Consider the following 24,088-nt stretch of genomic DNA (forward strand, 5'->3'; position numbering starts at 1 on the left):
TGACTTAATATAAAAACTCTTATTGAAATGAAACCATGGTTCCCATGTACAAGACATTGTAGCTCAATAGTTCTTATCAATACTAATCTAATTACCATCTTTTTAGCTGTTCGACCATCACTAATCTAATTATCAAAGCAAGCATCGTAGAAGACAAGAATATTTCGGAGTTCTAAAAATTTTATTTTTTTAATCGATCATTTAGTTCAGTTTTTGGTTGCTGTCTAGAAGAAGGAATCTCATGCATTATATATAAGAGAACTCGCCAAGTACTCCTGTGGTTGTTGCTCTTAACATCTCAGTTGGAAAGCCGTACGCATGATGTAGGATCTGATTCATGATGACATTTTTAGCAACATTGACCCAACTCTTGATATAGGTTAAGCTGTTCATGACAAAAGACATTAATAATTGAAGTAAATTGTACCATAACATATAAAAGGGGGGCGGGGGCAACTATATGTGTCTTACCCCTCAAGGCGTGACCTAATAGGGGCACCCCCATTGGGAAATTTTGGATTGAGCCATAGCTACTGTGACCAAGGTGCCACAGACCTCACCCTAGCACCCCAAGAGAACCAGCGGATGAGGCGCAATACATGCTAGGAACCCACCCCCCACATGGTACCCGCCACAACTCGAACAAGGGACCTCATGCATGCATGCACGTGGGGTCTCACACCACTAATATGTACCATAACATATTAGTTTATACAGCTATTTTGAAATGCAAAAGCAAGAGCATTGTAATTTGTGAACAATCACTGCTGCTTTAAGTAGGTAGCAAGATGGCACCATGATGAAATAAGAAGATATTATTTAACAAAAGACCCTTGTCAACCTGTTTTACACAGTGATGATTACCCTATATCTTTTTTTTTCTGGAAAGCCCCGTCGATTTTTATCCAAATGGTATAAAGATAGATACTGGTTGGAATATAGTATAAACAAAGATGCAGTATTCTGTTTTTATTGCTACCTATTTGGACAAGATGTTGGTAAGCAAGGGGGAGGTGACACTTTTGTAACGAAGGGATTCAAACTTTGGAATCAGAAAGATAAGTTAAATTCCCATGTTGGAGGAGTTAATAGTGCTCATTACCAAGCTGTCCAGAAGGGTAATGATTTGTTGAACGAAAAGCAACACATTCAAAGTGTTTTTGTTAAGCAATCAAATCAAGATAAAATTGACTATCGGATTCAATTAAATGCAATAGTTGATTGCATAAGATTCCTTTTATGCCGGAGATTAGCTTTTCGTGGTCACGATGAATCTCAAAGTTCAAGTGATAAAGGAAATTTCCTTGAGCTTGTACAATTTTTGGGGGGATCACAATGAATCTATTACTGAAGTGTTGCAAAAAGCTTCGAAAAATTGCAAGCTTACCCACCCTGACATTCAAAAAGATATTATGAATGCAATTGCACGTGAAACATCCAAAGCCATCATCAAGGATCTTGACAATGGGTTCTTTTCAATATTAGTTGATGAGTCACGTGATATCTCAGTGAAAGAACAAATGGCTCTCGTTCTTCGTTATGTGAACAAAGAAGGAATTATTATAGAGCGATTCCTTGGTATTGTACATGTAGCAAGTACTACCGCTTTGTCACTCAAGCATGCTATTGAATGTTTACTTTGTGAACATAATTTGAGTTTATTGAACCTACGTGGGCAAGGTTATGACGGGGCTAGTAATATGCAAGGTGATATCAATGGTCTTAAAACTTTAATTATGAAAGAGAACAAGTCAGCATTTTATGTCCATTGTTTTGCTCATCAACTTCAATTGACACTTGTTGCTGTTGCTAAAAATCACATTAACATTGCTGAATTTTTTTATGTGGTTAGTAATTTAGTAACTGTTGTTGGAGGCTCTTGTAAGAGACGAGATGCTCTTCGAGATACACAATTTGCCAAAATTAAAGAAGATTTAGAGAATGGTGTACGTAGAAGTGGGCAAGGTTTGAATCAAGAGACAAATCTTAAACGTCCTGGTGATACACGTTGGGGATCATATTATGGGACCATTCTCAGTTTGATTTTGATGTTCTCTGCTATTGTTGATGTACTAGAGATTATTGAAGAAGATGGCCTCTCCGACCAAAAAGTTGAAGCTCGATCTATTATGAGGTCAATTCTTTTTTTTGAATTTGTCTTTACTCTACATTTGATAAAAAATATTTTAGGGATCACAAATGAGTTGTCAATAGCATTACAAAAAAAAAATCAAGATATAGTAAATGCTATGGATCTTGTTAAAGTGTCTAAGCAACGGTTGCAAGTGATGAGAGATGATGGATGGGCATCTTTATTGGCTGAAGTATCTTTATTTTGTACCTCACATGATATTCCTATCTTGGACATGGAAGCGATATTTGTAGTTAGTGGGAGGCCGCGGCGCAACACTCAACAAAATACAAATTTACATCATTATTGTGTTGAGCTATTCTACACAGTCATAGATATGCAACTTCAAGAGCTTAACAACCGTTTTTCTGAGGCGAATACTGATTTGCTACTTTGTATGGCTTGCTTGAATCCAAGTAATTCATTTGTGGCTTTCGATAAGGAAAAGTTGATACGTCTAGCTAAGTTCTATCCTTCTGATTTTCTTGGGACAGATATTTTGGCACTTGACTCTCAACTGCAGAATTATATTTTTGATATGCGCAGCAATGACTTCTTTTTAGAGCTTCAAGGAGTTAGTGAACTTGCTGAAAAGTTAGTGAGCACAAGAAAACACGAGACTTATCCATTAGTCTATTTGCTAGTGAAGCTAGCTTTGACCCTTTCAGTTGCTACTGCAACAGTAGAAAGAAGTTTTTCAGCAATGAAATATGTAAAGAATGAACTGCGCAATCGAATGGGAGATCAATGGATGAATGATTGCTTGATTGTGTATATTGAAAAAGATGTAGCTTGTAACATTGATAATGAGACTATTATGCAACGATTTCAAAATATGAAAACTCGTAGAAAGCAATTGTAAATTCTATGTATTTGTGTATTTTTTGATTGTTGTTGTTGTCAATATATAAAATTTTCTTTTTATTAGATTGTGTAATTTATGCTTATTAAGGAACACCCTGAAAAAATTTCCTGGAGTCGCCACTGCATTGACTGCCACAGAAAATTCATGACCAGATTCAACATTTAAATGAGGTAGTTCAGTTGAAGATTTACTAGCAGGAACTAGTGAGAGGCGGCAGAGTGGGCAGGTGGTGTGAGTAGCAAGCCAGTAATCAATGCAGTCCATGTGAAATGTATGGCCACATGCAGGTATATGTTGAAGCCTATCCTCTGCTTGGTACTCCACAAGGCATACTGAGCACCTGCAAGAATAAAGAGAGGAAACTAAGAAATTCAAGATTGTAATCTCAAACACCTTGAAATTTATAAAATTCTTCAAGGCACTAACCAATTCATTTAAGAAAATGCCTAAGTTGTTAATCTTATTCATTTTACCCCCTTTTCTGACATAAAAGGACAGTTCTGGAAAGCCCATAAACTTTCTCATTGCTATGATGCCAGTGACCCGAAATCTGTAGTAAGGTCAATTAGAAAGTTATCTTCTTTCCCAATGATATATCTAGACCTAATCTTTCAGATAAGGCTTTACTCAATTCTATCAAAACTGATATAAAACAATCAGTCCAGTCCGATACATAGCAAGTTAGAAAGTAATGCACCCTCTCAAGAGTCAAGATGCACCTTCCATTAAATTTAATTTATTTTAGTTTAAAGCAACTTAAACAGATGCCTTATATTTGAAGAGCAAATTGGACTATCTCTAATATGTACTAATAACCACTACAATGTATATCTAGATAATAAATGAATCACCAGCACAAATTTGACTCAACTGGGAAAGCTCAACAGTTTGACTGTTACCATCAAGTAACCAAAATCCTAATATGGAGGTTAAGAAGATTTAAAGTGCAAGAAAAAACAAGTTATGGATACAGCAATAATAAAGACAGTGCTAAATAGTAAATACTAACAAGCAATAGCAACTTCGATGAGAATATGAGACATAAGAAAAATCAACAAAATAAGGAAGTCCACTCACTGTGAATCTCTGATGGAGAAGCTCTCCTTGTATACAATAATGGGTAGCATCTCTCTCAGTTCTTTCTTCAAGCCCAATTCAGATTGTGCAACCACAACCATGAAAGACATAGTTACACTTGCACATTCACAAACCTCAACATGCAAATTACACAAATAATTGAAAAACAAGAAAAGGGCAAGGAAAGATCTTGTTTACCCTGGAGATATCATTGTTGTTGGCATAAGATGGTGGTATTTGAAGAGAGGACGAATTGGCCCTTTGACGGCGTAGATAGCAAATATAGAAGAAGAAGAGGATGATGAAAGCGGAGGAGACTGGTACAAAGATAATAAAAGTTTGGTAAAGCTTCTCTGCTGTTGAAGCTCTTGTTTCAGAACCACAAGGTGGCTCTACCTCTGAGTCTGAATGGCTATGAGAAATCATTACTAATGCTCTAAACACACCCAGTAATCCTATGAAAACATAAAAGAACAAGCTTGAAAGGTAATAATTATAGGATGAGAAATAACGATTAGAGATTTATTTGAGAGAGGGGGGGTTCTAGACTGTGAAGCAAAGCAATCTAAGACATGAGCAAACTGATTTTCTTCAATAAAAAACAGATGGAATTTTCAGATAGTGTAGTGATGCAATATTCAGAGAAAAAAGTTCAAGAGTGCTAGTTTTGTAGAAGACCCAGATGAAAAAAATTTTAAACTTTGAGATTGATTTGAACTTTAAAGTCTGTCTTATGACTTTAAAGTCTGCCTTTTGGCATAAGACAGCTGAAAGGTATGAAAGTGAAAGAGACAGTAACTTAAAGTCTTAAACTAATTGATATTTAAGAAGTCCCACAGCTCAATCTCTTGTGGTTTTAAAACAATAGTTTAACTTGCAAGCACCCATAACCTGCTTTAAAACTAAATTTGCTAAGCAAATTACAACCAGACTATGTTTGTAAAACTGAAACTGATTCAAGAACTAATTTGATCCAGAACCTAATCACTAAGGGTTTAAGAATTTTGGGGCTGGTTTAGGGAGAAGTGCAAACCTATATAAGGTATGATATTTAGCATTAACTTTACATTATAAAAAAATTTGAAACACCTATACATAAGAAAGGGTTTAATGCAACAAAATAAGTGCAAAACAAAATCACAATAAAATATCAGACAGTAAAAGGAACAAACAATCATAGAATTGGAAAGAAATACCATCTCATAAAAAGTATTAAATTTTACTGGGAGCAAATATACATCACTCACATAATGACTTGTGATTGGTTAAATATGAATGTCGTCCTTGATCTTGAGAACCTAAAAAACCTTCACACGAACTTTAGAAGCAATTCTTGAATATTTTCATCTACTTAATTTTTTGATAAGGCTGCAGTTGTTGCGTTTGCTGAAAATCCCTTGTCAACCATCATCTTGTGATATTTCATTGCCTTTGTTGTCTCTTTATGTTGCAAAAACCCATGGATTATTGTGTTATATGTGTGCTCGTTAGGTGAACAACCATTGCCATCCATTTTCTCAAGCAGCTCACTTGCTTCATCAACTAGTCCATTCTTGCAAAATCCTTTGATCATTATAGTGTAAGTCCAAACATTAGGTTTCAATCCTTTTGCAGGAAGGCCACCAAAGATTTCTCTTGCAGTCATAAGTTCCCCAACATTGCAGAAACCATCGATCAAGATGCTGTAAATCACAATACCACAGTCCAGCCTTTTGTCTTCCATCTCCTGAAACAATGCCATTGCCTCAGAAATTCGTCTCTTCTGAAAAAAGCCATCTAACAAGATGGCATAGGTTTGGGGATCTGGATGTTGGCCACAAGCTCGCATTGTATTGAATAGCTCTAGTGCAGCCTGGACTCTCTCCACTCGACAAAACCCACCAATAAGAGAGGTGTAAGTCACTACATCGGGAATCATTCCTTTGTTGGACATTTCATGAAATAGATGCATTGCCTCATCAATTTTTTCACTTTTGCAATATCCATTGATCAATATGCTATAGCTAACCACATCGGGTGAACAACCCTTCTCATCCATCATATTAAACGTCTTAACTGCCTCATCCAGTCTGTTTTGCAAACAATAACCATCAATCAAAGAATTGTAAGTGACTATGTTAGGATCAATGCCTCTTTGAATCATCACATCAAAAACTTCTTTTGCCTCAGTCAACATCCCTTCCTTGCAACGTGTATCCACCAATATGCTAAATGTTTGTACATCTGGCATGACCTTCCTTTGCCCCATCTCATTCAACAAAGTAGCCGTCTCCCTCCACCGGCCAAAATTGCATAGTCCTTGAACTAAGGAATTGTAAGTGACAACGTTTGGCTGAATGCCTTTACTCATCATTTCAGATAAAAGATTCAAAGCCTCAGTTACCAATCTATCCTTACATAAACCATCAATTACCGTGCTATAGAGCACCACATTTTGTTCAAAATTCCTTTTTCCAAGCATCCTGAGCAACTTAATAGCCACACCAGTTTGGCCATTCTTACACAGACCATTTACTATCGTCCCACAAGTAATTGCATCAGGTTCATACCCTTTCTTCTCCATTTCCTCTACCAACCTCACAGCTCCAGCAATGTTACCTCTAAGATAAAGCCCCTTGACAAGAGTGGTTAGAGTTATACGGTTTGGTTGATATCCAAGTTTCAAAACTATTGCTAAGACAGAGAACCCAAAATCGACCCGGTTCAAATGGCAGAAGCAATTAATCAAAACAGTGAGAGTATGAACATTGGGAGAGATTCCAAATGATTCCATTCGTTTAATTAGAGTAACGACTACAGAGTAATGCTTCATTCTTGCAATGGCACCCAACAATTGAGTAAAATCGACAATGGAGGGCAAAGGGTGCATGTGAAGCATTGTATCAAACAGGCCTAAGGCATGATCAAGATTCTTAAAGGTTCCAGATTTGCAGTGATCTCTCACAGATTTCAAAAACTGATTCCGATTCTGATATGGGGTTTTCGCATTTTCTCTAATAGTGGAACAATAATGATAAGAAGTAAAAGCACGAAATGGAAGGCTTACTCTAATAATCAAACGATTGCATATAAAAAGAAAAGAGGATGTTGATTTACCCATTTCACAATGACGACAGTCAGTCTCAGCTACCAACTCAGGTCGGGTTTGGTTTCGGAACTTCAAAAATCGAGAGGAGGAGAAGTCATTGTGGCGGAGTGGCAGATCGGAGAGCAAAGCAGTAAGTTCGAAGGTAAGAGTAAAGAATGAGAATGATTTGTATTTCTGAATTATTATTATTATTATGTTTGAAAAGGTATTTCTGAGCATCGACTACCTCCCGCCCCTGGCGGAGGGAACTGCGTGAAGCTGGTATTTCAGAATTAATTGGAAACTCGTTTGGAGCCATTTTTGACCCCCAAAAAGAAAACAATAAAAAATTGTAAGGTTAGACTGACATATTTTGTAGTACTGCACGTGTCCTATCTAAATTTTTTTTGAAATTTTTGTTTATGTTGTGCAAAAATGAAGAGTATAATAAATAAATAAAAAGTCAAAAACCCAATAAACAAAAGAAAAAAAAAAGAATAAATTCATGCATATATAAAAAATAACTAAAATTAAAAATTAAAAGAGAGAGAGTAAAACTCGTGTAATTATAATCTATATATATATATATATATAATTAAAATCAAAATTGAGAGAAAATTTAATTTAATTTTAAATTAGATTCCAATTATTGTCTAATATAAATAAATCATCAAAAACCCAATAATAATAGGAAAAAGAGAGAGAATAAACTCATGTGCATATCCCAAAATAAAAATATAATAAAAAATGGGAGAGAGAGAGAGAGTAAACTCATCTATGACTATATAAATAATTAAAGAAAATTCAATTAGATTCTAAATTAGATTCTAATTGCTATCTAATTTTACATCACGTGTCTTTTCTAAGTTTTTAAAATTTTTGTTCTAGGTGAGTTATAATGTTGTGCAAAAGATGAAGATTATAATATAAATAAACCATCAAAAACTTAATAAAGAAAGGACAAAAAAAAGAAAGTAAAATCATGTGTATATAAAAAATTCTAAAATTAAAAATTAAAAGAGAAAGAGAGAGAGTAAAACTCATCTATGACTTAAAAAATATTTAACTCTTAAACTAGGTATAATTTAAAGAAAATCCAATTAGATTATCAATTTTGCGCCATGTGTTTTATCTATTTTTTAATTTTTGTGTCAAGTGAATTATTAAGTGTAAATGTCAAAGAAACCAAATCTAATTGAAGTCCAATTTTGTGCTGCGTGTCCATCTAATTTTTTAAATTTTGTAGCAAGAGAATTAATGGGTACAAAAACCGAAAATTTTAAATCCAATTAAATTCTAAATCTTTTATATATATATATATATACACACATATATAATGAGAAACCATTACATGCTCTATAAATTGAAGAATGCTGGAGTTACCCACACCCTCATCGACAATTGCAAAATAAACATTGCCATCTTCCATAAAAAATCCAAATGTCCTTTTGCATGTTGTCTCAAAAAGTCAAAATACCAACGGTGGAATGGGGGAGCCCTTTCCAAGCACAAAGCAGCCAAATTTTCAATTTCATGGTCTCCACTGCTATGAGTGTACAAAATCCTGTTACCCCTTGAAACACAACAATAGTGAACCGTATTCTGAACCGTATCCATGACCATAGTGATAAAACTCCAACTTAGGAAAGCTGCCAATTCTAGTTAAACACCAACACTTATAATGATCAAAGACACTAGCTTGAAAATTATTAGATGCAGACAAGAGATATAGAGTGAAAGTACAAAACAATATATATCATGCATGAAAATAACGAAGCTCTACCATATGTACATTCCTTGAAATTTTCTTTATTTAGGTTTCTAACTTAACAAAGTTTTCATTTATATCAAAATATTAATTTATTGAATTAGTCAATGAAGTAAATGTATATATTAATTATTTATAGTTATGCATTAATTATTAGAGGAATTTATATGATTAATTTTATAAATTTTAAGAAATTATTTTTATTTGGAATAATAATAATAATAGTAGTAGTAGTAGGTGAATCCGATTAGAAGACGACATTCTTTTTCATGTTATATACATATATGGGATCAACATTACAGCATTTATTCTATGTAATTAAAAATGCTACTAATAGTATAAATACATTTATTTTTCATATTAATTATTTGAAGTGGTTCATTAATTATTTAACTATAATGAAATTTTGATGTCAGTTTTTTTAAGATTTATATGAGAAGCAATTAATTTGAAATATGATTATCTTGCTTAAATTTAGTTACTTTTGCAGGCAGTTAAAACCAGATCCAACCAAAAAAAGAAAAGAAAAAAATTAGTAACACACAACTAAGAAAGTAAAAAAAATTATTGAAGGATATTTGCATTTTTATTTATCAAGATGATATTTGCATTAGGCATATCATGCAATTTTCATATTCATAAATACATATAGTATGATCAATCACTACATTATGGTTATTGTCTTTCTATTTTGTCTATAAAACAAGATACTAAACATTAAAATTTTTTACAAGAAAAAATTATAAAAATATTAGAAGAAACTATCAGCAAAATGCATCGCACAACTTGCCTAATTAAAATTATATATATATATATATATATTCCGAATTGTGAATCATTTTTTTTTTAATTGTAATTTTTCAAAAGTTGCAAAAATCAATATTTGAAGTATTCAACAAATACAAATGCCATTTAAAAAAAACTCAAAACTAAAATAATAAAAAAACTAAAAAAGCACTCAATCTAATCCAAGTTGTCCACTTGAAAAAACAGTCGATTGCCTTTACGAATTGAATAAGTTGGATATGATTATAGGACCAATCCATTGCCTTCCTATTGGATTGTGTTAGTTGGATGGGATTATTGGATTTTGCGCACACTCTAATTGAAAAGCAATAACTAGGTTGAAATTCTCTAAAAATTTTTTTTTTTTTTGAAAAGCAATAAACACAATAGTCAAAAACTGGAATGAGTTAGAACGGACTCTCCCAGTCATAGCAAAAGTTTCCATATTCTTCACCCAATATAACTCGTTTAATTGAGTTAGGGTGCATATTGAAATGTATGAATCAAGATTAGAAAAGGGTTAAGATATCAGATTCGAACAAAATGAAAATTTTGATGTGTTAATATGAGATATATGCTCATCTAATTGACTTCATATAAAAACTCTTATTGAAACCATGGTTCCCATATACAAGACATTGTAGCTCAATAGTTCTTATCAATACTAATCTAATTACCATCTTTTTAGCTGTTCGACCATCACTAATCTAATTATCAAAGCGAGCATCCTAGAAGACAAGAATATTTTCAGAGAAGTTCTAAAAATTTTATTTTTTAATCGATCATTTAGTTCAGTTTTTTGTTGCTGTCTAGAAGAAGGAATCTCATGCATTATATATAAGAGAACTGGCCAAGTACTCCTGTGGTTGTTGCTCTTAACATCTCAGTTGGAGAGCCGTACGCATGATGTAGGATCTGATTCATGATGACATTTTTAGCAACATTGGCCCAACTCTTGATATAGGTTAAGCTGTTCAAGACAAAAGACATTAATAATTTAAGTAAATTGTACCATAACATATTAGTTTATACAGCTATTTTGAAATGCAAAAGCAAGAGCTTTGTAATTTGTGAACAATCACTGCTGCTTTAAATAGGTAGCAGGATGGCACCTTGATTGACATGGTAAAAAAATCACACAACTAAAAAAAAGAATATTCTACATATTTTTAATGCATCAACTTCATTGAAGAGTACAAATTAATGTAGTTGAAGACACCATGCGGCATCAAAATTTGAAGAAAAGGCACAACCATGTGAAAAATATAATTCAATATGCAATGCTCCCCGATGGCAGAGCGGAATACTATACTTGAAAATGAGGGGAAAAGCAAAAAAGGGAAATTGAAAGTTGTTAGAAAGATTGTCTAAGCTACAGTGCCACAAATAGGAAATTACCAGAAAATCCATCAATATGATAATGTCATTCAATGTCATCCCCTGAACTTCTAGATTCTCTCACATGATCAACGCAATCAGAGCTTCTTGCATCTTCGTTTTTGGGATTTCTCACCTCTCTTGCATCTTCTTCAGACTTGTTTTTGGGATTTCTAATGTCTTCTTCGGCTTGTGCTGCTACGCTAGCCTGGGGCCTTTGTTGAATCGATGTATCATTACCATTGACTGCCACAGAAAATTCTTGACCAGATTCAACATTTATATGAGGTAGTTCAGTTGAAGATTTACTGGCAGGAACAAGTGAGAGGCGGCAGAGTGGGCAGGTGGTGTGAGTAGCAAGCCAGTGATCAATGCAGTCCATGTGAAATGTATGGCCACATGCAGGTATATGTTGAAGCCTATCCTCTGCTTGGTACTCCACAAGGCATACTGAGCACCTGCAATAATAAAGAGAGGAAACTAAGAAATTCAAGATTGTAATCTCAAACACCTTGAAAGGTATAAAATTCTTCAAGGCACTAACCAATTCATTTAAGAAAATGCCTAAGTTGTTAATCTTATTCATTTTACCCCCTTTTCTGACATAAAAGGACAGTTCTGGAAAGCCCATAAACTTTCTCATTGGTCTTGATATAGCATGTGATATGAATCTCATTATTGTTTATTAAATGTATAAGATGTCATAAGGTAAATCATTTCATTTTTCAAAAACTCAGCCAAAATTCCTTTTCCAAGAGGTCACGTATTCCAGTATTCTTATTCAAGCATGCTTTATTTTTTTAAACATTTGATTATACATAAACCAGATTTGAAATTGTAAAGCAGCATTTTTAATATCAACACTCTAAAATAAAATGCTTGAAATTCAAGCAGTACGTAATCGGTTATTCCATGTAACCGTTTTATGATGGTTTACCTCCCTACATGGATTTACCTCTTATTCCCTTAAATTGACCAGTTCCAATGGGTGATAGATGACTATCATTTCAGCTTCCATCATATGTAAGAAGATGCTTACACCTGGTACACACATTCACAACTCAGTTTAACTTAATGGTGGCCTTCTGTTTCTAGACCCTTTAAACAGCTTCTATGCATCCCATATTTCAAAAGCAACTATTATCTATTGTTATTAAAGGCCATGCTGCCTCAAGGTGCATAAAAAGAATAAATATAAGTATGAGACCAGTTAGTTCTGGCAGATATGATGGTTATTAACTAGATTGCTTTGATGGATTTGCCAGTAAAGAAGATAAAAGGAACTGATTAACCTTTGTCTTGAACAATGCCAATGCCAATGCCACAGTTTTTCCTCTTAAGTTTGAACAAAGAGCTTAATAAAAAGTTAATGATTTAAAAATACATACCTTAATCAAAGAAAAATGTTTGTGACATTGAATTCAATTAAAGGCAGGTCTCATAATACAAAATGTTGACCACCAATCAGCTCATGTGAACATCATGGTTATTTAATCTGATCATGTACACAAATGTCTTCCTTCATCAAACCATATTAACTAAATTAAAGTGGAGAATGGAATCGTGACTCATCCACCAATTAAGTTACGAGATGTGTGTGGTGAAATCCTAAGAGCAATAAAAATTAAACACAAGAAAGCTCCTTGCTTCACAATATGCCATTACCACTCAGCTATGATGCCAGTGACCCGAAATCTGTAGTATGGTCAATTAGAAAGATATCTTCTTTCCCAATGATATCTCTAGACTTAATCTTTCAGATAAGGCTTTACTCAATTCTATAAAAACTGATATAAAACAATCAGTCCAGTCCAATTCATAGCAAGTTAGAAAGTAATGCACCCTCTCAAGATGCACCTTCCATTAATTTTAATTTATTTTGATTTATAGCAACTTAAACAGATGCCTTATATTCGAAGAGAAAATTGGACTAATCTCTAATATGAACTAATAAGCACTACAATGTATATCTAGATAATAAATGAATCACCAGCACTAAATTGACTCAACTGGGAAAGCTCAACAGTTGGACTTTTATCATCAAGTAACCGAAATCCTAATATGGAGGTTAAGAAGATTTAAAGTGCAAGAAAAAACAAGTTATGGATACAGCAATAATAAAAACAGTGCTAAGTAGTAAATACTAATAAGCAATAACAACTTCGATGAGAATATTAGACATAAGAAAAATCAACAAAATAAGGAAGTCCACTCACTGTGAATCTCTGATGGAGAAGCTCTCCTTGTATACAATAATGGGTAGCATCTCTCTCAGTTCTTTCTTCAAGCCCAATTCAGACTGTGCAACCACAACAATGAAACACTTGCATATTCACAAACCTCAACATGCAAATTACACAAATAATTGAAAAACAGGAAAAGGGCAAGGAAAGATCTTGTTTACCCTGGAGATATCATTGTTGTTGGCATAAGATGGTGGCATTTGAAGAGAGGACCAGTTGGCCCTTTGACGGCGAAGATAGCAAAGGTAGAAGAAGAAGAGGATGATGAAAGCGGAGGAGACCGGTAAAGAGATAATAAAAGTTTGGTAAAGCTTCTCTGCAGTTGAAGCTCTTGTTTCAGAACCACAAGGTGGCTCTGCCTCTGAGTCTGAATGGCTATGAGAAATCATTACTAATGCTCTAAACACACCCAATAATCCTATGAAAACAAACATAAAAGAACAAGCTTGAAAGGTAATAATTATAGGATGAGAAATAAAGATTAGAGATTTATTTGAGAGAGAGTGGGGTTCTAGACTGTGAAGCGAAGCAATCTAAGACATGAGCAAACTGATTTTCTTCAATAAAAAACAGATGGAATTTTCAGATAGTGTAGTGAAGCAATATTCAGAGAAAAAAGTTCAAGAGTGCTAGTTTTGCAGAAGACCCAGATGAAAAAAAAAAAATTGAAACTTTGAGATTGATTTGAACTTTGAAGTCAATCAGAAGAAAACCCTATTGAGAAAATTCTAAAATTTATTAAAAAAACTGGAAGTCAGAGAATGAACGAGAGAGAGAGAGAGAGGCAACGTTGTAGAGGAAGTGTTCTTTAACTACCAGATCACAGGGAGAGCGCAAGTGGCAGATGCGGTAGGTGGACGATTCAAATGGTTCAGAGTTCAGCTTGTCTGATTAATGAACAAAACATGAAAACTTGTCTGATTAAATAACAGCTTATCTAACTTTTTAAAAGATATATAAGTCGTTTATTATCTTAATTTTATACGTTTTTTTAATTTTTTTTTTAAATCTTAATTTTGTACCTATAATTTGTAAAACAAGTAAGAAATTCATTGGTAAACTTATTGCTAATTAAATGGATGTAAATTTAAAAGCTTCTTGACCATGCTAATTAGTCTCTCTCTCCCGTGAATAGAAAATATATGATTTTCTGCTAATAAACCTTCTATCTAAATCACCAACTCTTCTAACTTCAAACAATTACATTTTAAGAGTGATTGAATAGAAAGTGTTTTCAAAAGAAAAATGGTATGTTAAGCTTGTTTTCGTGAATTCCAATTGCTAAATAAAACATTCTTGAGATTGTAGATGTTTGCGGTATTGATGAGTTTCATGATGTAAAATATTTCTATACGTTCCAAAAGCTCACTTATCCAAAAAAAAAAAAAAAACATATATTTATATATCCATACATTAATGCATTCTTTTATTTGGAACTAAAAAGAAAATAGATATCTGGAAATATTCATATAAAAATGCAAGTGATTAATGCGCAACAATATTGGCATCCTATGTTTACAAAATATAAACTACTTATAACGATGTATATTAGATTATAGATAATGTGATTTTTTTTTTTTTTTTTTTTTTGAGAAACCAGACCCCAAGTGCGGGCTGGGCTTTATTGAAACAGAAATTAAACATCAAGATACATCACCCAAAACCAGAGGGGTAATGTCTTCAGGACAATCCTCTAACCAAACTTGTAACTCAGGCCCTGCTTTAGCACGTTTAGCTAATGCATCAGCTACTGAATTACATGAACAAGGAACATAACAAAAATCAGAAAAATGTAAAAGAGAAGCTTGGCCAAGAACATCATCAACTATGTGACCATACAAAGATTGGTTAGCCGATCCTTTTGAAATGGCATTGATCACTACTGCTGCGTCACCATCAAATGTCACTTCATGTAACCCGATCTCAACAGCAAATTGGATAGCACGCCTACAAGCTAAAGCTTCAACCATTGCCACAGATTGAGGAAGTGGTACTCAAGCTGAAAGCGCACCTATGACAGTGCCATTAGTGTCCCTGATGATCACGCCCAAACTAGCAGAGTTAGAGCTTTTGAACAGAGCTCCGTCGAAGTTGGCTTTGTATCGTGGCCGTGCAGGGGCAGACCATTTAGGTTGGACAGGATTTTGGGCTATGACTGGTTCATCATCGTGAGCCTCAAGGAAGTCTTGCAGGAGTCTGGTAGCTTTGAAGAAGATCTGGTTCAGAGGTCGAGCTGGGCTCCTAAAATGAATTGAATTTCGTCGATTCTAGAGCAACCAAGCTGAGATAGCAAAGATCTCCACCCTATAATCATCCCGGACCTGCAAAAAACTTGAGAAAAGGTTAGAAAAATCCCCCGGTGAGTGAGGGATAATGTGTTGCATCCAGTTGATAGTGCTCCACAATTGTGCCACCTTTGGGCAGCCCCATACAACATGCAAGATGTCCTCAGTTTGGGTTTGGCATGTGTTGCAACAGGCAGAGGGAGTTATGTGACGATGAAACAAGTTGTCCATTGTTGGAAGTGAGTTGTTATATGCTCGCCAAGTGAAGTGCTTCACCTTATTTGGGGTTCGTAGCATCCAAACACCTCTCCAAAGATGTCTCTGGGGGTGTGGATTTGAACTACTTGGGCTGTTGGTTGCAGCTTCATTAACCAGCAGCTTGTAAGCGCTTCGAGTTGAGAAAATACCTGAAGGCGTTTTTGACCATATGGGGCTATCTTGAGGCAGTCTGGTACTAAGAGGAATGCTCATGATTTTCTTCGCTTCATGAGGCAGAAAATTGTGCATAATTTCAGCCTCCTTCCAAGTTCCATTCTCCTCGTCAATCAAAATACTAACCTTTGCATCAGGGGGAATAGAGGGGAGAGGGGAGCTAACCAGACGGTATACTTGATTCGGGAGCCACTTGTCCTCCTTTAAACTCACTGTTTTACCATCACCTATCTGCCAAACCATGCCTTTCCGCACCACATCCCTTGCACTTAAAATACTCTTCCATGCATACGACCCATTAATCAAGGTATTAGCTTCAAGAATGGAACAATCCGGGAAAAACCGAGCTGTAAAAACTCTATGGCAAAGTGATTCCGGATTTTTCAACATACGCCAAACTTGCTTGGCCAACAAAGCATCATTGAACTTCTCAATCTCCTTAAACCCCATGCCTCCACAATCTTTAGCTTGACAAAGTTTCTCCCACTTTACCCAATGCACCTTCTTATTATCACCATGGCAGTCCCACCAAAATTTGCCGATCATGACCTCAATCTCCTGAATTAATCCCTTAGGAAGCTTGAAACAACTCATAGAGTAGGTTGGAATGGCTTGGATGACGGACTTAATAAGCACCTCTCTGCCTGCTTGAGATAGGAGTTTCTCCTTCCAACCTTGTATTTTCTTCCAAATTCTCTCCTTAATGTAGGCAAACCCTTGTCTCTTTACTCTCCCCACAAATGCAGGTAACCCCAAATATCTCTCATATTGCCTGATAGCTGGAACACCCAACAGATGTTGTATTCTGACTTGGACATCATGGTGAGTGTTAGAACTGAAGAAGATATTTGTCTTATCTCTGTTTATTTTTTGGCCCGAACCCCTCTCATAAACTGACAAAAGATCATGGATTACCTGACACTCAGATTCTTTTGCACGACAAAAGAGAACACTGTCATCAGCAAAAAATAGATGAGACACACGTGGCCCATTTCTACAAATTGACACTCCCCTGATAACACCCTCAGATTCAGCTTTGTGGAGCAAGCCTTGAAGTCCCATGGCACATAGCAAAAATAAATATGGAGATAACGGATCACCTTGTCTCAGCCCCCTACTAGGCTTGATAGTTCAAATTGACACTCCCTTGATAACACCCTCAGATTCAGCTTTGTGGAGCAAGCCTTGAAGTCCCATGGCACATAGCAAAAATAAATATGGAGACAACGGATCACCTTGCCTCAGCCCCCTACTAGGCTTGATAGTTCTACCTGGCACCCCATTGAGCAAAACCGAATATGAAACAGACTTGATGCATGAAACTATATAAAAAATAAAAGGTGTATTAGTTTATATATAATGTTAATCTTGATATACTCCTATGTCATAAAATTAAAAACCTCACGCGGATTTGAAAGCTTGACACCATATAATTTCACATACTTCCAAAAAAAAAAAAGGGGGATTGTGATACAATACACTATTCAACCATGCTGCAACATTTACTACTAATAATTTAGTATGATAATATCAACCGCAACCCCTTAAGTAAATTAAATAAATTATTAATAGATGCTTATTAGATGCCTGCAAATGAATTTTGAAGGATTATTTTGGTTGGGTGTATGATGTGACTCGGTCCACTATAATTAAAATGAACATTTTTTTTAATGTTTAAATTAATATATAAAACCTTGGAATATCTATACCCAATTACATCATAACATACATTGAAAAACAAAATACTAATGCGCATGAGCTCCACTTTGCCGGGTCCTATACATAATTTATGTTTAACAAGTTGAATTTGATCCATAAAACTTTGTAGCTGGATAGGTCATGGCTTACGAGGAATAAGCAACTTATTTCCAAGGCCAATGACCAACTAGTAGTAGTAGGGTTGGTCAGAACTCAAAAGCAGGCCAATAGCACCATTTTGTTAGTATCTAAACTATAAAGGAAACTAACATTTCGAGTTTCTTAGATATGAGTTCATTGTGGCAACTCGAGCATAAGAGACTCGAGTTATATGTTCTTCTCCGAACCACTTCTCCTCTTCTTTCTTATTCTCTTCTTTGTGGGTCTCAAGTTCCTTCGATGCCCAGATGCACACATAAATAATTGTTCAATTGAACAAGGAACTAACCCAGACTGAACAAGGAACAAGGGAAAACAAGAGGGGGAAAAAAAAAGTTAGCCCAGATTGAACAAGGAACAAGGAAAAGCAAGAAAAAAAAAAGATAGTGAGAAGATCCACAAAATCAGTGCCGCTGTGGGCAGTGGAGATACTTCCTCTCCTCTGCCAAATTACCAAGATTGATTCAGGTATTTGTTTTGGGTTTTGTGTTTGGTTTTGTTCTTGGGTTTTTGGGGTTGGAACTTGGAAGTGGGTGTTTAGTTTTGTTCTTGGGTATTTGGAGCTAAAAGTGGGAGAGAATGACATCCGATCCACTCTCCGTTCTCCCTTCTCATTGCCGTCGCTGTCGCCAATTGCTTTGAAAGTGATTGCTTGAGAGAAGATGAGAGCGTGGGATTGGGATTAGGATTGGGGTTTGGTTCTTGTTTTGTTGTTGTTTTCTAGGTTTGTTATTGAGAGAAGATGAGAGTGTGAGTTATTGTTTTTGTTTTCTAGGTCTTTTCCACGTGGAAAAGTTTCCACCTCAGCTTTGCCAGCGGACTCGAGTCTTTCAGACTTGTTAGTTTCATAAATAGTTTGGAATAGATAGCTGATTTTGGAAGAAGATATTTAACTAAAATATACTTTTGGCTCTTTAAGTTTAGGGTTGTTTTCATTTTGATCATTTATGTTTCAAAATGCATTTTGACTCTTTATATTTTATTTTTATTCTATTTTGATCCTTCATGATTTGAAATATAAATGGACAATATAACAATGAATCAAATATGAAGAATCAATTTCATCAAAAAAAAAAAAAAAAATGAAGAATCAAAATAAAAATCTTGAAACATTCTTCGAGGCCCAAATATGTACTATATCAAACTCTTTCATCCCAAACACACAAGGGTGGCAGCCAGCCATCAGGCATGTGCTGGTTAGCTTGGTCATCCAATTGGTGAGGACCGATCTCATTAAGATTGTTGTGAATGGCTTTACTCTATACTAAGCTTGGATCTCTCCCCTCGGGCCGGTTCAGAGGGGTGTGGACACTTTAGAGTTTGGACCTTGGGACTAATAGATTCGGTCCCTCCAAACTCAATTGAAAATGTACGAATCATAATAGAAACTCCAACGATCCCACAACCAGAGTAACTGGCTAGTGGAAAAGCGGGCCTAAATTGTCCATCAAGTCTGTCCATTATAGACGTCTACAGTGTGTTTTCAAAACAATGTCACAATATAAACGTCAGCTTGTGCAACTCGAAAGTAAACAAATAATTCAATTAGCAATTCGATGAAATAGGTGGCATACGTGCATGGCAATTCATCAAATGCATATGATATTGCTGAGCAATAGAGACAAGAGAGAGCTTTGCATCAGTTTCTTCTCACAATTGTGAATCAACTTCATACCTTCATTAGTTTTTATTGCCATGGCTAGCTAAAATAATTAAAACTAATACTGCAGTGGGACAATAATATAGAAAGGGTTAAAAAAAAAAAAATCAAACCCTTAATTTATTTTTCATTATTCAATTAATATAAAAAGGGTTAAAAAAATTAAACCCTTAATTAACTTATTCAATTAAATGCCAGCCATGGCACTCAAAGTCTCAAATTTTTTTTACCCTGATTAATCCCTAAAAAAACATGATAAAAATTAGCTTCAGAATACAAAAACAACATCAGAAATGCCACCAGCCTCTTCAACCCAAGGAAGATTCAAGGTCAGTGTGCCACCATTAGCACTAGCAATAGCCAACCACTCAAAGGCCACTTCAGCACCATTCAAGTAGCATTCCTTTGGAGATGCATTTGAGTATGCTAAGAAATTCCCATCACCCTTAACTTTTATTTTCACACTCTTATTATTCTCAGCCCCACTGTCACAGTTAATGTACTCCAATTCTTGAATGGTACCCCCACTGTTAAACATGTTTGTTAGCCCAATTGGGGCAAATTTGATGGAGTGGCCCAACTTCTCAACTGGCACAAAGCTGAAAATCTCGAATGAAGATGGTTGGATAGTGGCCTGTATTGCATCAGATTCGTGAGTCACGAAAAGCAACTCTTGGGCCTCACTGAGGTATACTATGTACTCTTCAGCATTACCCATTTGGGCTGCCTCTATCTTCTGGTCCCATTCGATGTCAGAGACTTGCACTGTTGTAGACATTGGCTTGTAGCAGTGAGAGTAGCCCTTGATCCTTTGCTCCTTGGGGTCCCAACCAGCCCCTTGGCAGTTGAATGCTCCAATTACACCTCCATACTGTATTAACATAACATGTTTAGTATTTTTGAGTTTATAGAATGAAAAATATAAATCGAGTAGAAGAGAGTATATGGTGTAATTTGATATATGTAACCAGATGAACCGAGTCCACCTTCATGTGAGTGTGTATGTCTTTTTTGGTTGGTAGACAACCTTATGACACTTATTTTTGTTTGAAATGATGCTTTTTATGTTTTTGAAGTTGGATCATGCTAACAAGTGTTTTTAAGGCAATGGTTAACAATCAATTTAAAAAAAAAATTTGACACTACTTTTATGAGAAATAAAAAAAACTGTCAAAACATTAAGGATCATGCTAATGAATGCATGAAAATGCAATGATTAATAATCTATTTTAAGAAAATTTTGACACTACTTTTATAGGAAATGAAAAAAACTGTCAAAACATTTTTTTTTCTTTTTATATAAAAACTTTCTTTAAATAAATTGTTAATTAATGCTCTAAGAGTATTCGTTAACATTTCTCAAATATTAATTGTTTTTTTCTATAAAAATTTTCTTTAAATAAATTATTAATCAATACTCTAAGAACATCTATTAGCATTTTCTTTTTAAGGTTTAACCAATACCGACATAAAAGATAAAAAAGTTTTAACCAACAATACCACTTCATTCAAATAACGTGACACTCATTTCCTTTAATATAATATTCCCACTTTTTTGAAGAGGACAGGTGGACACCAAGTCCTATTCCCACTTTTTGGAAAAGGTCACTAATTGGTGGTCGGCACAAACCGAAAGCGTAAGAGCCTAGAGGTTAGAAACAAATATGTCATGTCAAAGATGCAGTAATTTATGTCACTTGATCCAATACTTTGTCGCATGCATCCAAAATTTATGTCACTAGATGCAATACTGTATTAACATAGGATGTTCAGTTTTTGGAAATTCTTGAAATAACATTTTTAGTAAGAAATTTTTTTCATTTTCTTTCCTAGTAAAGCAATTATCGAAGAAATTGATACCTTGTTGAAGTTCCAAATTTTGAGAATGGTCTTCTGGTCAAAAAGAGGGTTCTTGAAGAGGCAGTCTCTTGTTGGGAGAGCAAAATGCTGGCACTTGGGAATGGTACCATCAGGATACACAAGCTTCTTAATTAGATCAAAATCATGACCTCCCACAGAATCACTCACATAGACCGGACCGCCACAAATGGCCCTTGATCCTGCATGGAACTTGGCACACAAATGGTCTGATTGGAACATATCCCAATCAGGTTGTATGATCTGCCCCATCCACATGCTGTTATAGGCACAGTGAATCATATGTACACCTTGTAGCCAATACACTCCCATTGGATCCCCATTTGGATCTTGGAACCAGAAATCATCGCCTGTAACAAAAACTAACTATTACTCCGCTATTTTAATATCTACTTAAATTATTAATGACACTGAAAAAATCCTATCCATTGTACGTAGAGTTTTGTTGGACTCTCTTACCGACTCTTCCGATAGAAATTTGATTTGTCCCAAGGAAGAAGAAGTCATTGCATTGTTGCATGCTGGAGATGAGTCCATTTCCTTTAAAGTTCTTGGAAATAGAACTTGTCAGCCCTTTGTAATAAGCCTTTGCAAGCTCCACCCGGCCTCCATATTCTTCGGACACATACTCAAGAGTCTGCATATGAAATAAAGTACAGATTATTCAGACACATAAAAATTACAAAATATGAAATAGAAAATTGGGGTTGTAAAAAAAGACGTACATGAATGACATCAACTTTCACTCCTGTAATACCAACTTTGGCAAGGTAGGAGTGCATAGAGTCATAGAAATCCTCGGATTGATCAGGATGAACAAGCCCGATCCCACCTTCGACGATCTTCACCACAGCAAGATCGGTCATTGTCCCATCGAGCCCAGGAGAGACTTTGCATGGAATCACCTTTGCACTAAGATGGGTTGAACCAGGCCTAACACCACCCCATGCACCACAAAGAGCATGCCACACATAAATATCATCCAAACCTTTGAACTTTGCTCTCAAATCCCTTGTGAAAGCTTTCATTCCATATGTTTCAGCCTTGCAAGAAAAGCTCCCACAGCCTTCTTGGCTCGAAACATTGCTGCTTTCTTCTCCACCAAACATCTCATTCAACTCCTGTTTGAACTTTAGAATTTTGGCTTCAAACCCAGACAAATCAGTAACTCCAGATTGGATTGCCTTGTCACGATCTTTTTCAGCATGCTCTAACTCAATTGCCTTTGATATTAGCATCTTTGGTTTCTTTGGATCAAATGAAGGAGCATCAGGACCCAACATGGAACCACCCTTGTATTTTCTGAACTTCTCACATTCATCAAGTCTATGAAGCCTAGCTGTCATTTGAGTCCCACCAAGAACAAGATTTTTGGTATCCTCATTCGGGTTCTCACCATCTAAATTAATGCTTTGCCAGCCATCATCAATGATGAGAAACCGCGGCGAGACACCACCTTCGACAAAATCATTTACTCCATGCCAAATACCAGCAGGCTCTACAGTCAAGTAGAAGGCATCCCAAGTGCACCACCCAAATTTGTTAACAATATTAGGGACTGTTTTCTCTTCTAAGAGCCTAAATGTATTGAGATGGACCCTAACAGCACTATAGGCCTCTTTCATCAAGTTGTAGGGATTGTCAGACACATGAACATAAGCAATTGCATCAAAGTTTGATGCTTTCACTTGGGTTGAACCACTCTCTGCACAAATCATGACATGCCCATCAGAGCCAGGATGAAGAGCAGACCTAAAACCTCCTTCAATGATGGGTATGATTATAACATAAGAACTTATCTCTGGGACATCAAACTGCACCCATTGGGTCTCCATTTGTAAATCTGAGCCACTATTACCCACCCACATGGTAGACCACCATGTTTTGAACCTAAAGATGCTTAGAAAGTCTCTACCAGTGAAACTACCCAAGGAGTTCATCAACCTATCAGATGGCTCATCCTTAGAGAATCCAAGAAATCCACCCTTGTGAGACAGAGAAAGGAGACGCTGGAGCAGGGGAAGTGGAGCATCAGAGGATTGACAGATTGAAGAAAGTGGACTGAAAGAGACATTGGTGGGGACTTCAGAGAGCAAAGGCACACCTTTGACACTAAAGGTACCATTAGACAAGTCGAAATATTTGTTAGGGATTGACATGACTCAGGGATTTCAGAGGAGGAAACAGAGAGAAAAGGCAGAGGAAGAACAGAGGATAACGGATTTATATAGGAGCAAAGGAGTAGTGATGTAGAGGACAAGGAGCCTCAACCAGATTTATATAGGAGCAAAGGATTAGTGATGTTTGGTAACACGAATAGAAATTACATTAGGAAAATATAAGATGTAGTATCGATGTCTTGTAATGTAATAATTATTTCCATTTATACATTTGGCTGTAGAATTGGAAAATAAGTATTTCCCACCATGGTAATAAAATCTATTTGAGGTAAATATAACCAACTCTAAAATATACGAACGAAAAATATTTGATACGTGGAGGACAAGGAGCATTGACTGGATTTATATACTAGCAAAGGATCAATAAAATCTAAACTATATAAGGTAAATATAACAGACATTTATTGTATATTCAAGTAATTAATGACTTTGATCTCCTACAATTTATCCATGTATAAAGCTTGAATGTGCAATATTTGATT

At 35.5% G+C, this 24,088-nt stretch overlaps 5 protein-coding genes across 8 annotated transcripts; 1 reads left to right on the plus strand and 4 right to left on the minus strand.

The window, feature by feature from the left end:
• Nucleotides 1–1,520: 1,520 nt before the first annotated feature.
• Nucleotides 1,521–2,854, plus strand: LOC115959976 (zinc finger MYM-type protein 1-like). The gene is made up of 3 exons (XM_031078662.1): nucleotides 1,521–2,134; nucleotides 2,549–2,725; nucleotides 2,800–2,854. The coding sequence occupies exons 1-3, from the start codon at nucleotides 1,521–1,523 to the stop codon at nucleotides 2,852–2,854; spliced, it is 846 nt and encodes a 281-aa protein (XP_030934522.1).
• Nucleotides 2,855–2,981: 127 nt separating this feature from the next.
• On the minus strand, nucleotides 2,982–4,522 carry LOC115958881 (RING-H2 finger protein ATL58-like). Its single transcript, XM_031077141.1, has 3 exons — nucleotides 4,272–4,522; nucleotides 4,074–4,156; nucleotides 2,982–3,336 (listed from the first exon to the last, which is right to left on the minus strand). The coding sequence occupies exons 1-3, from the start codon at nucleotides 4,497–4,499 to the stop codon at nucleotides 2,997–2,999; spliced, it is 651 nt and encodes a 216-aa protein (XP_030933001.1). The 5' UTR covers nucleotides 4,500–4,522; the 3' UTR covers nucleotides 2,982–2,996.
• Nucleotides 4,523–5,400: 878 nt separating this feature from the next.
• LOC115958878 (putative pentatricopeptide repeat-containing protein At1g12700, mitochondrial) lies at nucleotides 5,401–7,409 on the minus strand. Its single transcript, XM_031077135.1, has one exon. It carries the CDS (start codon nucleotides 7,378–7,380, stop codon nucleotides 5,425–5,427), a length of 1,956 nt encoding a protein of 651 aa, XP_030932995.1. The 5' UTR covers nucleotides 7,381–7,409; the 3' UTR covers nucleotides 5,401–5,424.
• Nucleotides 7,410–10,275: 2,866 nt separating this feature from the next.
• LOC115958880 (RING-H2 finger protein ATL7-like) lies at nucleotides 10,276–14,233 on the minus strand. 4 transcript variants are annotated; one of them, XM_031077137.1, is made up of 4 exons: nucleotides 13,476–14,233; nucleotides 13,288–13,394; nucleotides 11,093–11,529; nucleotides 10,276–10,664 (listed from the first exon to the last, which is right to left on the minus strand). In XM_031077137.1, exons 1-3 carry the CDS (start codon nucleotides 13,746–13,748, stop codon nucleotides 11,118–11,120), a joined length of 792 nt encoding a protein of 263 aa, XP_030932997.1. In that variant the 5' UTR covers nucleotides 13,749–14,233; the 3' UTR covers nucleotides 10,276–10,664; nucleotides 11,093–11,117. The 4 variants fall into 4 exon arrangements, with proteins under 4 accessions (XP_030932997.1, XP_030932999.1, XP_030932998.1 ...); XM_031077139.1 differs by having other exon boundaries at nucleotides 13,288–13,370; nucleotides 13,476–14,232; XM_031077138.1 differs by lacking the exon at nucleotides 10,276–10,664 and having other exon boundaries at nucleotides 10,867–11,529.
• Nucleotides 14,234–19,722: 5,489 nt separating this feature from the next.
• Nucleotides 19,723–23,671, minus strand: LOC115959471 (stachyose synthase-like). Its single transcript, XM_031077888.1, has 4 exons — nucleotides 22,152–23,671; nucleotides 21,886–22,063; nucleotides 21,409–21,776; nucleotides 19,723–20,419 (listed from the first exon to the last, which is right to left on the minus strand). The coding sequence occupies exons 1-4, from the start codon at nucleotides 23,583–23,585 to the stop codon at nucleotides 19,817–19,819; spliced, it is 2,583 nt and encodes an 860-aa protein (XP_030933748.1). The 5' UTR covers nucleotides 23,586–23,671; the 3' UTR covers nucleotides 19,723–19,816.
• Nucleotides 23,672–24,088: the final 417 nt, after the last annotated feature.

The sequence above is a fragment of the Quercus lobata genome, chromosome 9, assembly GCF_001633185.2.
Source record: "Quercus lobata isolate SW786 chromosome 9, ValleyOak3.0 Primary Assembly, whole genome shotgun sequence".
Classification (NCBI taxonomy): domain Eukaryota; kingdom Viridiplantae; phylum Streptophyta; class Magnoliopsida; order Fagales; family Fagaceae; genus Quercus; species Quercus lobata.

Bases quoted from the DNA above. Each gene is read 5' to 3' on its own strand.
- LOC115958880 (XM_031077137.1), bottom strand. From the start codon at position 13,748: ATGTTTGTTTTCATAGGATTATTGGGTGTGTTTAGAGCATTAGTAATG. The intron at 13,395-13,475 runs GTAAACAAGATC...TGAATATGCAAG, and splicing joins ACAACAATGATATCTCCAGG to TGTTTCATTGTTGTGGTTGC. The intron at 11,530-13,287 runs GTGAGTGGACTT...TTATTATTGCAG, and splicing joins TTCTCCATCAGAGATTCACA to GTGCTCAGTATGCCTTGTGG.
- LOC115958881 (XM_031077141.1), bottom strand. From the start codon at position 4,499: ATGATTTCTCATAGCCATTCAGACTCAGAGGTAGAGCCACCTTGTGGT. The intron at 4,157-4,271 runs GTAAACAAGATC...GTGGTTGCACAA, and splicing joins ACAACAATGATATCTCCAGG to TCTGAATTGGGCTTGAAGAA. The intron at 3,337-4,073 runs GTGAGTGGACTT...TTATTCTTGCAG, and splicing joins TTCTCCATCAGAGATTCACA to GTGCTCAGTATGCCTTGTGG.
- LOC115958878 (XM_031077135.1), bottom strand. From the start codon at position 7,380: ATGCTCAGAAATACCTTTTCAAACATAATAATAATAATAATTCAGAAA.
- LOC115959471 (XM_031077888.1), bottom strand. From the start codon at position 23,585: ATGTCAATCCCTAACAAATATTTCGACTTGTCTAATGGTACCTTTAGT. The intron at 22,064-22,151 runs GTACGTCTTTTT...TTTCATATGCAG, and splicing joins TGAAAGTTGATGTCATTCAT to ACTCTTGAGTATGTGTCCGA. The intron at 20,420-21,408 runs GTATCAATTTCT...ATGTTAATACAG, and splicing joins AAATTTGGAACTTCAACAAG to TATGGAGGTGTAATTGGAGC.
- LOC115959976 (XM_031078662.1), top strand. From the start codon at position 1,521: ATGGCTCTCGTTCTTCGTTATGTGAACAAAGAAGGAATTATTATAGAG. The intron at 2,135-2,548 runs GTCAATTCTTTT...CTTGAATCCAAG, and splicing joins GAAGCTCGATCTATTATGAG to TAATTCATTTGTGGCTTTCG. The intron at 2,726-2,799 runs GTTAGTGAGCAC...TGACCCTTTCAG, and splicing joins GTTAGTGAACTTGCTGAAAA to TTGCTACTGCAACAGTAGAA.